A 16,696-nucleotide genomic window follows, 5' to 3' on the forward strand; every position below is an offset into this window, starting at 1 on the left:
TTCTTTCGTACTAAACACAAGAGTTAGTCATGTAAGTATGTTTATTACTTATGTCATATGCTTTTTACGAACCTTATGGCCCTATTAGAAGACAAATTTTATAAATTTGTACAATCTATAGAGAATTTCTAATACTTTAGAATTATTATCTTAAATTTTATGTTCAATCAAATTACGAAAACAATGAGTAATATTTTCTTTATTTTAATGGGATCAAGAGTCAGTTACTTAAAAATAAGACATATAAATTATTACGAAATTTAAAAAATTTATTTCATCTAAGTTATATAAGTTAAATTTTAATTACATCACTAGATCTCAAATTTGCTTTTGTATACATCAAATCCCTTTAATTCTGTTCAAGGACTATAATCATTATTATGCTATGCAAGACAATCCAAAAAATTCCTACTATATATCTTTAAGCAAAACGACTAAACAAAAAAGGTACTCTATGAAAACACTATTTAAAATTAACAAAAAGTTTTAAAAAAAATGATTGGGTCCCTCTTAACACATTCACAATTATCAATCTTCTTTTTTTGCCAATTACCTTTTCATTAATTATTTTTCTTTTTCCAAGTGTAGTATATTTTTATATTTTTATATTCATAGATTGTCCCTCCCAAAAAAAAAAAAAACATAAATAAAATAACAGAACAAACAATCTATATATGGACCCCATTTTTCATGCAATGACGAAACATTTCACTCAAAATAAATAAATAAATAAATAAAATAAAAATTTATAAAATTATAATAAATAAATCCACTCTCTTTAGTCTCTATATATAACCACCTTCCTTTACTCATCATCTTCATTCTATACCCTTTCTCCTCCTCTGTTACCACTATCACCATCATCATCAAAAAAAAAAAAAGATCCAAAGTTTTTTAAAATTATTTTAAAAAATTTATCATACGAAAAACATTACGAGTCTACAGTTGTACTTATAACATAACTAGTCTATTTGGAACGAGAAGATTATTTTTCACAACGATGAGGAATTTGGAGGGATCGTCATCGTCTATTGCACCGGTGGGCCCGCTACGGTCACCGTGGCACTCACCGGTGCCGTATTTATTCGGAGGATTAGCAGCTATGTTAGGGCTAATTGCATTTGCTTTACTAATTTTAGCTTGTTCTTATTGGAAACTTAGTGGTAATCTTGAAGAAAATCAAGAAGGTGATCTTGAAGAAGGAAATAATAATAATAATGATAGTAATGGTGGAGATGGTAAAATGGTGGAACCACCAATTCTTGAAGAGAAATTTTTGGTGATTATGGCTGGACAATTAAAGCCAACTTATATTGCTACACCAAGTTTGTCTAGTAGAGCTTCATCTTTTGGAAGCAATAGCGGTTGTACCGCGAGTAGTGAGAGTAGTACGGATAAATCCGAGGCGGAAGAGAAGGAGGAGGAAGGAAATGATGTCTCGGGTTCAAGTCTTGAGAATCACGAAGAAACTCTCGTAGGAGAGAGAGAAAAGGAGGTCTCGAGTTCAACTTCTGAAAATGATATTGTGATTAACGTGACACAAATACGAATTAGTTAACGGAATGAATTTCAGAGTCATATGGTAAGCATGATGAGATTAGGTCCTTTAATTTCAAAGAGAAAGAGAAAAAAAATGTTCTTTTTTTTAACTCTTTTTTTCCCTTATGTGGGAATTTCCGGAAATGTATATATTTTTTGGAGAATGAATTGGGAAAACTTTATATATATTGGTAATTTTAAATAAGGAGATCATACTTTTTGATTTTGGAACATATGCTAGCTATGTTAAAGCTCATTATTCAATGCTTATACACCTTTAGGAGTTAAAATTTATGTGTTAGATGTTTATATCTAGTTATATTTTTGTTAAAGATTAATTAATTTTTAAAGTTAATTATTTAGTTAAATATAAATAGCGAGGGTAAGTATTCATGTTCAATTTCAATAGTAAATTAGAATAATATTTTTCACATAAGTGGTGTGATTCATCCACCTTAAGAATAGTTAGGTAGACAGTAAATTCGATGTGGTCCTCAGACCTGAGATCCCAAATTCTGAAAATGCTTGAATATCATGAAAATCACACCCCACCCCCACCCCCACCCCCCCCCCCCCACACACAACCACCACCACCTTTATTTATTTTTTATTGTATAATTTGAATAGCAAAAAAGCAAAAAATTATTTCTTTCAAAGTTTTATGGGATTTTGTTAGTTCTTGTTTGAACTTTACATTGATCCACCCCTACTATTTATTGATCATATCATGTGTTAAGTATATTTTATCAAACTTCTATAAAAAGTACAATTTTAATTTAAAAAATATTTATAATGTGTCGTAAAATTAATTTCTTTTTTGATAAACTTTTTTTCTTAAATATATATGTATATATCCAAAATAATCTGTCTATTTGGTACAGCTTTAACCAGAGAGTAGTTCAGGAATTCACATGAAAAATCCAGACAGTTATAGCTTTTATCTGAAACTGATTCAAACAACAAGAATTTTCATGCATTAAATTTTTGTACTGTTGTCCTAAGTCACGTGACACTTGAATGAACACGTGTATTCCATTAATACCCACCCCACCCCCTCGCCTCCCCACCCTACCCTCTTTAGAGAGACCAGTGTTACAAATTTGGGGATTCTAATCGATTTACAAGTTAATATACACATATTTATTTAATTATTTAATATAAATATAAAATTTATGAGAAAATTAATAAATTTATTTGAACTCATGAATTTTATCGAGTTTCGCCTCTGCTTCTTCATCTGGGGCGGATCTAAGATGGGGAAGAAGTTTGGGGAGTTATTAAGAAGTTTATATTAATATAAAAGAATTTTTTTGTTGGAAATCTACTAATGAGAAATTTTTTGGTTTCACTACTAAGAAAATATTATTTCTTACCGAAAAATGTTAACTATACAAATATTTAAGTGAATTAGTGAAAAAGAAAAAGAAATTAGTGGTTGTTTCTAATATTTGGATGAAATTTATTTTTCATCAGGTGGTTATCTGATGAGCTGGTTCAATGAGGCTAGAATACTAGGACAGAATAATTATGTTTTGTAACATAAATTTCGCATTAATTTGCGATGAAAAAAACTTATTAGAATGAAACTTGTTCAGGTTTTGTTACTCTCCTTGTTGAGGATTTGATTCCTCTTTGAAATCCCAAGAACCTATAAGTTTCAAAGTTCAGACCCACACTTTTGTTGGGGAAAAAATCTTATTGAAAATGCTAAATTGTCTCTATAAATGAAGCTTACAATTTTCAAAATATAAATCTAATCAAATCACCACATGAATATATGACACTTTGTTTTTTACGGAGTAGTAACTTAGTGTTTCATATGATTAGGGTGAACCTAAATAAAGTTAATAACAAATCAAAAGATTGATTTTGGTTTGTGAAATGGAGATCAAAAATAGGATAATGATACAAGTTTTAATGATGACAATTTTATTTTGTTCTTAGGGAAGTGGTACACAACAACACGCATTGTCTAGTTGAGTGGATGCACTCTATGAATAATACATCCACTTTAATTTGTTGAGTTATATTAAGACTGTACACCATTTTTGTGGAACCATTTAAAATGACTTGTAACCATAATTATCTTTCACATAACTTACAGGGCAATGCACTCCATTTGAATATCATGATTAAGTGACAAAGTCGAATTTTTCATCAAAATAAAATTTATATGTTTATGAGAAATTTGTTTGTGTATATATAATATATTCCATTTTTTTAATGAAGGAATTTGAATAAACTCCCTTTTACTTACCAACTAGATCTATTTCTAATAAAGTTTAGAATATTTCATCTAAGGTCAAATTTATATGTATATAAGAAATTTGTTCATGTATATATTATATATTATAATTTTTTGATAAATCAATTTGAGTAAACTCGTTTTGACTTACTAACCTTGTTCCTATTGATCATGATAAATAGTAAGCGTATTCAGAATTTCGATGACGAGTGTACTTAAATTCAATAACAATAATCTTATAACATTTTCTTGATTTAATTTATTATTAATTCAATTTTTGTACACACCTATCTGAAAGAATTTTACCAGTCAAAATTCTAGAAGGTCAAATCTGAAACCTTAAATCAAAAATTTTTAAAAATACTGTATTTAATTTGTCCTTCCTTCTCGTTATTATAACTTTGGGCGATTGTGTGTAAAAGTTTAAATCTTACAGGAAAGATAAATTAGCTCACCAAATTCATCAATTAAATAATTTCCAAAAACTTAATGTTGTCTCTGTTTCTATTATTTATTTAATTTTAATTTCATATAATTTAAAAATTTAAATACTTTTGAATTTTATAACTTTAAATATATCGTATTAAAAATATTTCAACTAAAAAAATAAATAAACTGAAACAGAAAATATAATTAAAAATGAATAAATAAAAACATGAGAAAGTATCAACCATGAAAAGCCTAAATCACCTCAAAGTGACATAAATTAAAATGTCAATCATGAAAAGAAGCACAAATAATTAAAAAAAGATGCGGCATCATGAAAATGTTGCTTAATTAGTGCAGTACACATCTTCACTGTATATTACGAACAAAAAATAGTGTAATCTTTGTCATATATATATATATATATATATATATATATATATATATATATATATATATATATATATATATATATATATATTAATATACTCAAGTCCTAAACAAGAAAATTGTAAAGCACTTTATTTTTAATTGCTTACATTTATTAGGACAAACTAAAAGTGGACAAGTGTTTGTAAGATACTAATTCAATATATTCTTCTTATTTAAAAGTTTTGATTTTTTTTTTCATCTAATGTCTGATATTTATAATAAGATATGATTAATTTAAATTGCATATTACAAAATATATATTTAATATAGCACTTTCAGTGGGAATTTTTTTCATGTTAAGAAGCTCAAACCCAATCGTTAGCAATATACAAGAAAGGTGCTCGTTCATTTTCTCTCTATTTCCATACTTCTTAATTTCTTGTCTAATTTTACCTTTTATTTATGATTTAAGTTATAGACATTATCAGTATAAAGTATTTTTTATATTATCAATATTATTATTTAAAAGATACTTGAGTGTTTTTCTTTTTTATAAAATATGTGTTTTATAACATCAAGAATAAGATAGGTTACTTGTTTTTTTAATGGGTAAATTTGGACTAACGATATAACCCTTTTATTATCACATTATCTATGTATCTCATATTCTAAATAAATTATGTTATAGCTATCATTTGCGCGACATGATAACTAACGACATATTTAAGGTTCAAAAATTTGAGTTAATTTTTCAAACGGTTATTCATCTTTCTTTTTTTAACCAAAAGTTATCAACCTCATTTCTTTTAATTTAATAATAAAAAGGTCATAAATGATTAATCCCCTTAGGAGGTTCTAGATATATCATATGAACACTACAAATCAACTTTAACTCAATATTTTCAATACAAAGTATAAATATATATATGAAAAATTATTAACATGTTAAAAATAAATATTAATTTTTGAAATCATAATTTCAAAGATTTAGGGTGTGTTTGGTATGAAGGAAAATGTTTTCCATGGAAAATGTTTTCCTAGAAAATGTTTTCATGGAAAACAAGTAGATTTTGGACGTATTTTCCCATGTTTGGTTGGTGAGTAAAAAATATTTTCCGAAAAATGATTTTTAGTGTTTAATTAATGAATGAAAAATGTTTTTGAGGAACATCTTTTATTTTTACTAGAGTATAAAATAATTTATGAAATTGAAAATATTTTTTTTAAAATAATTTTTTTGGGGGGTGGTGGTGGGAGGTGGAGGGGTAGTGGGGTGGGGGCAGGGGGAGGGGATAGGAGTGAAAAAATAAAAATTTGAAGTTGATAGTATTTTTAAAAAAATAAAATTAATTTTTTTGGGGGTTGGGGGGTGGAGGCTGGTAGGGGTGGGTAGGGGGGCTGGCCAGGGGGAGGTAGGAGTTTAAAAATAAAAATTTGAAGTTGAAAATATTTTTAAAAAGCAAAATTAATTTTTTGGAGAGAGGGGTTAAGGGGGAGGGTGGTCAGGGATCGGGTGAAAAAATAAAATTTTGAAATTGAAAATATTTTTTTAAAAAAAAATTGATGTATTTTCAAAAAAAAATGTAATTTGAAATTGGAGGAGAGCTTTGGAAAATGTTTTCTTTAATTTTTTAAGGGAAGTCATTTTCCTTAATTTTGAGGAAAATAAGTTGATTTGGAAAACAGTTTCCAAAACTTTTGCCCCAACCAAACATGAGAAAATTTGAAAACATTTTCCAGAAAATGTTTTCCTTCATACAAAACTCACTCTTAAAGGAAAGGCAGAAATCGTCAAATTAAAATTCTCAAAACAGGTATGAAGTCGCCAAATTTTATAATAGGCATACTACATTATATTGATAAAAATGCTCATTCATTTTTAATCTTCTTTTTTCTATAATTGTCTAATCTTGCCTTTTTCTTTAATCACATCCATGGTTGCCTTTTAAGGTTTCAAAATTATGCTCTTGTTCTTCATATTTATCCTCAGCAAAGCAAATACCTAACACCCAAAAACTTTTTTTGCTTAAAAGTTAGGGAATAATTAAACCCATTATTCTTTACATTTTTTTTTAAACTCCTTAATGGAACATTTCAAAGTTATTCTATATATTAAAAATAAAAGAAACAAAAAAAAACTCTATTTAAGGTATGACATGACATAGAACAACTGGTAAATGCTATGACAAACATGTCAATTTAATATCTTGATCAAATTATTCATTTCACAAAGTGCATGAATCAATTTACTTTATAATTTTTTTAGTAAACATTAGTGCAAAAGAAAAAAGTAATGTTGATCTTTACGTGGTAAATGTATGGATAATCATCTCTTAGTACAATTCAATAGATGGGATAAAAAAAAATACTAATAGAGTTATCTTTTGCATAAATGCATGTCATTTGGACTTCATTTATTGATGTATGAGATTGGAAGAAGATTTGATGCTTTCAAGTGAGAATTCGATTCAGGATTCAAATTGGGAATTGCTAATTTATCAAATACAATTAGCTCTATTTCATAACAGAGGCATATTCAGAGTTTAAAATATAATTATGTGGATAATAGTAATTCATCTTTTACCTTTAAAAAGATTATACAATTCTCTCCTAACTTAAACATGCAGGATGCGGGTTATGATAAGTGGCTTCTTTGCTAGCTACTAGACGACCCATATGGGCTCAATGTTTGAGTTCTTTATCAATAGTTAAATTCATGACACATTTGAAATTATAATAATTTTTTTCATATGTTAATCGATAATTAGTATTGAAAATATTAGATTCAACTAAATCTGATAATACTCTCCATCAGCCTTTGGCCTGAAGACATGATTTATCTTATTATATGCCATAGGTATGACCTTTTTTATAATCGCTAATTAATATACACTTCGATAAACTTCCATATGTAACCACTCTTACCAACAATTTTTACTTTTTTATTGTCAAGTAGTATAGGCTTCTTACCAACAATTTTCACTTTTTTTTATTGTTAAGTAATATAAGCTTCGATAAATTTGTATGGTAAGTGATTCTCACCAACAATATTAGCGACCTCTAACATAGAATATTGTTCTTGATTTAAAGGAAGTGCACTTAACCAACATTTTCATAGCATTAAGTGAGTATGTTCCATTCAAACATTATTTTACAAAACTATCAATGAATCAAAATGAGGGAGAAAGAATATAAAGTAGAACACTATATGGTGTCCAAATGAAACCAAACTATTTTTGAAGTGTGTGCTACAGTATATATGATCCCAATTATATGATTGCATAAGCCATATCTAGTCCACCACTCAACTACATTTAGCCCATATAGAGAATAATATGAGGTCATTTTGCTTATTTTAATTAATGAGAAGTCTTCATCAATTTTATGTTATTAGCACAAACTCCAACTGATTACTACTTATGAACAATTGAAAGTATGATGTGACTGCACTTTTGTGCAAAACAAGAAATGTTCTTGATCTTAATTATGTGGCATAATGGTTTGTATATTCATTTCATATTAAATGGCTGAAAGACAACTAAGAATTTTATTAGCATATACATGGCATTAGGACTTTATCTATCAAGCACTTTAAATAATGAAATTGGAAGAAAATTTGATGCTTTCAAGTGAGAAATAGATTCAGGATTCTTAATAGGAATTGCTAGTTTATCAAATACAAATTAGCTCTATTTCATGACATAAGAGAGAAATCAATCCAAAATTTAAACTTTATAGGTTCAATTTTGAGTTCTTACCACTAAACTCGTGAAATATTGAAAATTATGGATATTTACAATCTGATATTTATTAAAAATTTTAAAATAATCAATAATCTTAGCGATCTCTATGTATCAAATATTGATCTAGATTGAAATAAGTGCATTAACCAAAACATTCATAGCATCAAGTGAATTCCCACTCAAACATATCCACAAAAACTAGCAATTATTGCATTAGGCAGAAAGAATATTAAAAAATAACATTATATGGTGTCCAAATGAAACCAAGATATTTTTTGAAATGTATGCTATGTGTGATACCAATCAAAGTTCATCATTAATTAAAGTTATGGCATAAGCAGTATCAATTTCTCAACTACATTTAGCCCATAGAGAATAATGTGAGGTGATGTTTCTTAATTATTTCAATTAAATGACAAGTCTATCAATTTTTATCTTACTAACACAATCTCCAATTGCATTACCTATGAATAGGTCAACAGCATATTAATGCAACATCCGCTTAGAATCTTGAGGTAGATCAATGTGCTTAATTTCATAGGTCTTGTTGTAGACCAATGAGCTTAATTTCATATTGCTCTCTATTTATCAAATCAATGACTTTGGGGTTTGCAAAAATTGTACCATATCAATGATTGATAGGCCAATGACCTCATCAGTCTAGACATGTGTCATGACTCATGAGCAACAGAGTTACCTAGGAGTCAGGTTACACTCTCATAACTTATCAATCAAATGGACTTAGTTTCTAGGTAAGCCTACAGGTGCAACATTGGTTAGGTCTTTTAAATTTAGTATTTTCAATTTGAACCATATAATTAGGTGTAAAAATTCAATAAAATTAAAAGAAATAATACGAAAAATCATGTAACTTCAAAATTGCAATTGGTTCAATATGAAGAATCTTAAATTTGAATCTACATGGTTTAAATTGAGAATCTGCAAGCTCTAGATTTTTATGGCTTATGATTTCAATTTTTAATTAATATGTTTAATGTTTTAAAAAAAAAATTGGCATAGCTTTATTGGAGAGGATAAAAATAAGACATTTCCTAATGATTATGACAGCCATTTATATTTGTTGGACAAGAGTCATGTCATTTGAATTCAAATGATATTTTTGATGAAGTAAGCCAAGAATATATGGAGAAAGTTTCATGAATAATTCAACTCAAAAAATAATGAAAATAACAAGTCATAAGCTTCATTATTATATGTAATCCATTTGGACAATTTGTGGACAAGATGATCAGATTCAGGATTATTCTTTTTGCAAACGTCAAAAATAATTATGCAGAAACTAGAAAAAGGAATATATCTACATAAAATTATTAACGTGTTTTGTGGACAAAATCAATAGCACATAACCCTAGATAAAGAGGTCTAAAGTCGAGGATTAGGATAGAAGAGTAATAGGTAACCGATTACTTTATGTGATAGATAAGGGGGCTATAGTTCCCTCTTTTCATTTTCTCCTTCTTTAGTGGTATTATTATTTAGTATTCACGTCGTATCTTATTCTTCAACTTTTACTAGTACTACTTGTTGCTTCACTCAGATTTGTTTATGTTGCTACTTTGCTATCATTATTTTCCTTCCAATACCTCTTTGATTACACTTATTTTGACCTGTCTAAATTACTTGAGTTGAAATAGTCTAAAATGTGGGCACAATCCAATCCACTCAATTCTTACTAAGGTTTAGTTTTTGTATTTGCTCTTTTATAATTTTCTTAGTATATCATAAAATTATGTTTTTTTATCATGGTTATACATAACATATCAAAATGAAAAAAATTATCTTTTACAAAAATTAACAAGATTTCTCATTAATCAATTTGAACATATATCAACCCAAGTTTTTATAGGTTGTAATGGACTGGAAGAGGTATCTACAGGCCCAAAACATTTGCTCTGTAAATGCAAGCACTATCCAATTGGATTGGTCTTCATCTATGTAAATTTCAGGCCCAATGTGAAACATCAGATGCATACATGTGAAGTAGTTTTAAAACTCCAAACATTTATGTCTAGTTTTTAAAGTTAATCTTGAAGCTGTTAAACTTGTAAGATTTTATAAATTTTGGCTATGCTTTAGATATAGATCTTGAAATTGATAATATCCTAACCCAAAATTGTGTAGGTAAGCACTTGTAATACCTTTGTTCAAATGGCCATATTCAGTTCTTAAAAACTATTTAATATTTAGTCAATTTTGGCAAATTTTAGACTAAACCTGCTGCTTTTACTTACTAGCTTCGAGTCTAAAGTTGGCTACTGCCATTTCTATAAGTTAAATGGATAATGTGTTGTTTTATAACACATTTATTTATATTAACAGCTTAGTAGTAGAATTTGTTTAAATGATTGTCCACACTCCATAGTCATATGACAATTAAAGAGTAAACTAATAAGACAACTCAGTTGATTGGTTATCTGGTTATTCATCTTGTTGATTAAGTTTGATTCTCCCGGCTTACAATCCCCTCGGCTATTTCCCCTTCCCCTACCCCAGTTTCTTTTTAAAAAAGAAAGAAAAAACTCATGATTGGCATTGGATTGCGAGTTTCATCAAATGGGTTAACCTTGCAATAAGTTTCCACTTATTCGCTCAAAATAGGAGTGTTGTCGCATTTTACGTGTAAGTAAAGGATATTTAGTAATTACATAGTTTCTTAATTTTCATTGTGTATTACTACATGTTTTCTCATTTTTTATATATCATGCTATTTTGCTTCAGAAAAAACCTGGATGTCCCAAAATATAGACTTTAGAGTTTAGAGTGCCAAGTACTCCTCCTTTCTTCCTAAGAGTTTAAATTCCCTACACAATAATCCATATTTTTGGGTCTCAAAGAAAGCTAGTTGATGAAGAATAAAAGTGAGGAGAATCTCACAATTGATTTTCCTATGTTGTACTTAAAATTGGACTATCTTTTTTGGAATTGGATTATGTAGCATTAGCATTAATCTTAATCAAATTAACAAGAAATTGGAAGCTTCGTAGATCATGAACATTTACTTCTTTTTTTGTTTTTCACCCTGTGTTTGGTATCTGCATTAGAGCCCCACTAATTTATATTTGCTCCGTGTAGGTCCCCATTCAAGGTGAGTTCTCCCTACCAAGGATTTTTCATACCCCAAGCTCGAACTTGAGAATTCTAATTAAGAGAAAAGTAGCCTCATCCGCCTGCACCACATCCTTTAGTGGTGTAGATCATGAACATACTTCCTCCCATTTGGACCATCTTTATTGGACTTGGGATGGAACAAAGCACAAATTCGATTTTGATTTGACAAGAAATCGTCCAATTCCTATTTGGTTTGTCAATACTAACTTTTTGAGCTCGTGGAGTGATGGTTGTGATCCCTCCACTCTTAATCCTATGTCTCATGTTTGAGCGCCCTGAGCCCCTGACAATGAAAATATTCTGTATGGAGCATTTTACCCCTCATAGTGAGCCTACTTGACACGAATTTAAATCAGTACTATATATATATATATATATATATATATATATATATATATATATATATATATATATATATATTATAACACATTTTCACAAGCATTGGATGCTACTTGTAACCAGAAATAATTGCTGGTGTAGCAGGAAATTTGCAACAAATAATTTGAATAGCAACAGGTATTTACTTAACACGTCTTGTTGCATCAATTAAAACAGAACAACGTAGTCGAAGACTCACGGGTTTTGATTTGTCAATGTTCATGTCCCGAGCAAATGGTGACAATGTCTGGGATTCTGAGATTGGACCATGGGCGTTTAACGGATCCAGCAGCATAAAGTGGCAATGTGGTGCAGAGAATGCTGGCAAGGAATCAAATGTCAAAGAAACTAGCAGAAGAAATGGATGTATCTAAAAGGCACGTACATAGAAAATGTATGAACTTGCAAAGAACCACATAAGGAACAACAGGGAAGCAATCGACAAATTAATAGATGTGGTGCTAGAAAAAGAGACTTTTTCATGCTTGATCCTCCTTACTCCTCTAGAAAAGCATATGAATTAACACATCTTCTTGTTGCACCAATTCCTATTCTTACTACTCCTCTGACCTTTCTCCCTATAACAATTGATTTGTTTTCTTTTGATGCTCTCTTCAATGAAAAGTAAGTGTTCTTCCCTTGCTTCAAGATTTGTTCTTTTATATATATGCATATATCTTAGTTACAATTGATAAGATGAATTGTAGATGTTCTGTAAACCATGACAACGTTGTAGAAAAATATTGTTAATTATGTATCCAACTGAACTCATACCAAAAGAATTTGACTACCGAAAATGAAAGATCGGATCTTTCTTTCTTTTTGTAATGTCCTGGCACTCATTTCAGTCATGTTGTATACACCAATGTATCAGTTGTAAGATCTTCATTTTGGAGTCTCTTTACTTCTAGCTGGTGGAAGTTCTATGCTTTTCAAGATCTCAAGATTCTCTTCATCTTAAGGTTAGAATTAATAGATTTTGTCCAACTTGGACAGAGAGATTTTTTGTATGGTAAAAGATATGTACCTTGCGAAAAGAAAGAATTTGTTGTCACTAATAGCATTCGGGGCACTTGTGTTGCTTGTTCATTGCCACTATTGGCATCAGGAACCTAGTAAATAACAACACATAGATAACATAATTTCGTTATAAAGCTAAACTTTAAGAAGGAAAAAGTTAAACATATTTCATTGTTTTGAGGCCAACATGATGTGGTAGGAGCATATTTACACGACTTATCTCATCCATGATAATTCTAAAACGAAGGGCTGAAAGTTTTAGAGAGTACAAAATCTGACTATACATGACAATACAAGTTCAAGGAGATGAAATATTTATAGAATCAACAGATTAACTGTAAACACAACAAGAAGTATTTAAAAAAAAATGAGAATTCAACTCAACTTAACTAGGAAGGAAGAAAAAACAGGTTTGAAACATAAATCAGTACACAAGTACTAAAATTCAGCTGCTGCAATTTGCTACTGTCAATTACTCTAATCAAGAGAAGTGAACAAAATAAGAACGACCAAGTATATTAGATCAGAATTAATATACAGGTAATAGTACACAGCCCCAGAACTTTAATACAACAAAAAAAAAGAAAAAAAAAGACACCAATGTACTCCGATAAGTGGGGTCTGCGGTGGTAGAGTGTATGTAGACCTTACCCCTACCTCGAGGAGGTAGTGCTCGGCTTGAGTAACGAAAAAATACCGAAGTAAAGAGGACATAGAAAGTAATAGGGAAAACAAATCGTCGCATTCAAAAGAGAGGCAATAACAATAACCAGCCAATGAGATAACTGAAGCACAGTAAATAACGAGGAGGAATAAAGGTTATAAGCCGCGAATATATGTTGAGTACAGTGTTGGAAATTCTGAAAAGAGTTGAGCTCTTCTATAACTGCCTGAACTTAGAATTTCTGCCCAATTAATTTGATTTTAATGGCAACTAACAAGGTCCTTCACTCCAACAGAACTTCTTGCCTCTCATTGGATACATTGGTCATAACACAGCTTTTAAATAGCTCACTAAAAGGGAACATAATACATGACAAAACATAGTAACAAGGCATAAACATATCAGACTATTCCATCTCAGGCTAATTTTATTATTTAAATTAAAAGCTGTAACAATGACAGAATACTAACATGTTTAATAGCTCCAAAGATGTTGTTTTGAACAATAAAAGCTAAGTCATGTAAGATGCTGAGTTACTATCCTTTATAGTACCAAAGCAATAACAACAACAAACCCAATGTAATCCCACAAATGGAATATGGAGTGGGTGGTGTGAACACAAACCTTACCCCTACCCTGTGAGGATAGAAAGGTGGTTTCTGAAAGATTCTCGACTCAAAAAAAAGGCATAACAAATCGAAGCAAAGGAAACAACTGGTCATAATAAAGTAGTGAATAAGGGGACAAGCTTACCACTCTCCAAAATAGTCGCAATTTATTTTTTTACACTTGCAATAAAGTGTAATAATACAAAGTACCCCAAGTGTTTTACTAATATTCAGGGAATACTAGTATAGATCCAAAAACTTGAGTAAATGAACATGAAGAAATATGCAACAAACAGTGAAAGCAAACTCATGTTTTACTAATGATTCATTCTTGCGGTACAAGTGGAAAGACTATTCATGCTTTCATACATGGAGTCCTAGCCTCATAATAGTTTAATACAACTTCTACTATAATATACCAACATGAAATTGGCATCCAAACACAATCCTACAAGGACAACACTAAGACATTTAGCTTAAGCAGGTGATGGCAAATCTTTGGAGCCTACGAGCTGTGTATACTTTTCGAGTTGTTGTACATCACGTGACAACTCTCTAACAGAACAAGCTCATTTGCAGGAATATTGTTTCTCCATTGACATTGACAAAATTCTTCTAAATAAAACAGTGAACACTTATTTGACTATCAAAGTTCACAAATCAAAAAATCAACGAAGCGACATAATTCACCTGACATTCAATAGGAGAACATACGAAATCCCAAACAAAATCAGTTTAAAAAATAGAATCAATTTTACAATCAGATGACAGGTCTTCGAACTCTCACTGTTAATACAATACTTCTTACCTAACATCCACAGTAATTTGCTCAATCCGCATAAGATCCACAATAATCAAATCAACTTACTTAATTCAAATACATATAATCGATATCCACAGAAGTACAAAAACTCACATGATATTCAATAGAAAATATACAAACTTCCAAACAAAATCAGTTTACTGATCATCTAGAGCTAATAGAACTCTCACTTTCAATACAATATTGAATTACCTTCTATTGAGAGAACTAACAGAACTCTCACGGTTAATTTCAATCCGCGTGAGATCTACAACAATCGAATCAATTTTTTCAATACACAAGTCTCTCTTTTAAGAGTAGTAATATCACATTACGGATGAACACATAAATTTACATGATATTCAACAGGAGAATACCAAATCATGAATAGCGAAGGGATTTTCAGTTTCTTACCTCTAATTTTTGACATATCTTAGCTACTGATGATGATGAATGATGAATCGAATGAAAATTTCTGAATGTTGATTACAGATTTTTGAGCTGAACTTACAGAAGCTATGGCGATTATGGATTTTGAAATACCCTGACAGAGAGAAGAGAGCGATAGAGAAAGAGATCGTCAATTTGAATTGGCGGGATTTTTATAGAGAAGTGAAATAATGGGAGGGAAGATGAATTGTATCGGTGTTAAAAAGGGGCGGGTCGGTTCACGAAATATTCACCCGGTTGTTTCGTGGTCCAAGTTGGTTACCGGGTTCGGGCTCAGGTTTTCAATTGGGCTGGGTTTATCCGATTCCATCTCATATCAACCAAATTTAATTTAATTTTAATTTTTCAAACGTATTTAATACTTGTATTAAAATTAATTGATTGTTAAAACTACGTAAGTCCAACTAGAGTCAGTCCCAGTGTTTTAAAAGACTCTTTCGGGACTCGCCCTAGGACGGGGCTCTAGCAAAACGCCTCGAGACTCAAGTGTGGGACTTTATTTTACAAGACTTACGTCCTAAGCACGCCCAACGCTCACAGATATAACAAAAATTATGTGTTAAAATCTTTAAGTAACATTGTTGACCCTCACAACTCTTGAATAAATGAATGATACGTAACTTTTTAATCTATTAAGATAACAAGATTGAGAGTAACTCAAACAACAAATGTAGTATCACATATCTACTATTTGGTAATACTATGAATATAATTATACATTACGTAACATTTCTCTTAAAAATATATAGCGGAATTTTACTTTTTCACTTATCATTGGTTTTCTGATTTTGCCATATGTATCAAAATTATCATATTTTATTTAACTACAGTATGGTATACATATTCTTTTTAGAAATAATGATTCTTTTATTATTAAAAAAATTAAGATATTAGATTAGTTATACTTGTATAGTCATGTTTTATTATTATTGGTGTAATAATATTTCTCAAAAAGTAATTATATCACTTTTTTCGTTATTATAGATTATCAATACTTATTAATCATAATATAATTTCTGTATATTATAGTTTTTTCATAAAGAATTAGTTGTGAAATCATTGAAAGGAATTTAATTAGTAATAAAACTATAAAATTGAATATACATGAGACTGCGCCCCGTAGATTCATGGGACTTACGCACCGTGTCTCGGAGCTTAGGTTTCGCCCCTTACGGTATAAAACGTCTCGCTTCACATTCCGCCTTTTAAAACACTGATCAGTCCAATTGTGAACTTTCATGTTTGTCAGCTACAAAAGTCGGTAAATAACTATAATTCTTTTTAAAATCAAAGAGTCGATAATTTTGTATGCTTAGACCA

General features: G+C 29.9%; 1 protein-coding gene and 1 long non-coding RNA gene across 2 annotated transcripts; one reads left to right on the forward strand and one right to left on the reverse strand.

The window, feature by feature from the left end:
- Positions 1-766: 766 nt before the first annotated feature.
- On the forward strand, positions 767-1,772 carry LOC101265448 (protein GLUTAMINE DUMPER 2). Its single transcript, XM_004242620.5, has one exon. The coding sequence runs from the start codon at positions 1,001-1,003 to the stop codon at positions 1,556-1,558; it is 558 nt and encodes a 185-aa protein (XP_004242668.2). The 5' UTR covers positions 767-1,000; the 3' UTR covers positions 1,559-1,772.
- A 10,031-nt stretch (positions 1,773-11,803) lies between these two features.
- LOC104648144 (uncharacterized) lies at positions 11,804-15,936 on the reverse strand. Its single transcript, XR_742193.3, has 3 exons — positions 15,341-15,936; positions 12,860-12,944; positions 11,804-12,153 (listed from the first exon to the last, which is right to left on the reverse strand). It is a non-coding gene; the product is annotated as an uncharacterized lncRNA (long non-coding RNA).
- Positions 15,937-16,696: the final 760 nt, after the last annotated feature.

Source organism: Solanum lycopersicum, chromosome 7 (genome assembly GCF_036512215.1).
Source record: "Solanum lycopersicum chromosome 7, SLM_r2.1".
Classification (NCBI taxonomy): Eukaryota; Viridiplantae; Streptophyta; class Magnoliopsida; order Solanales; family Solanaceae; genus Solanum; species Solanum lycopersicum.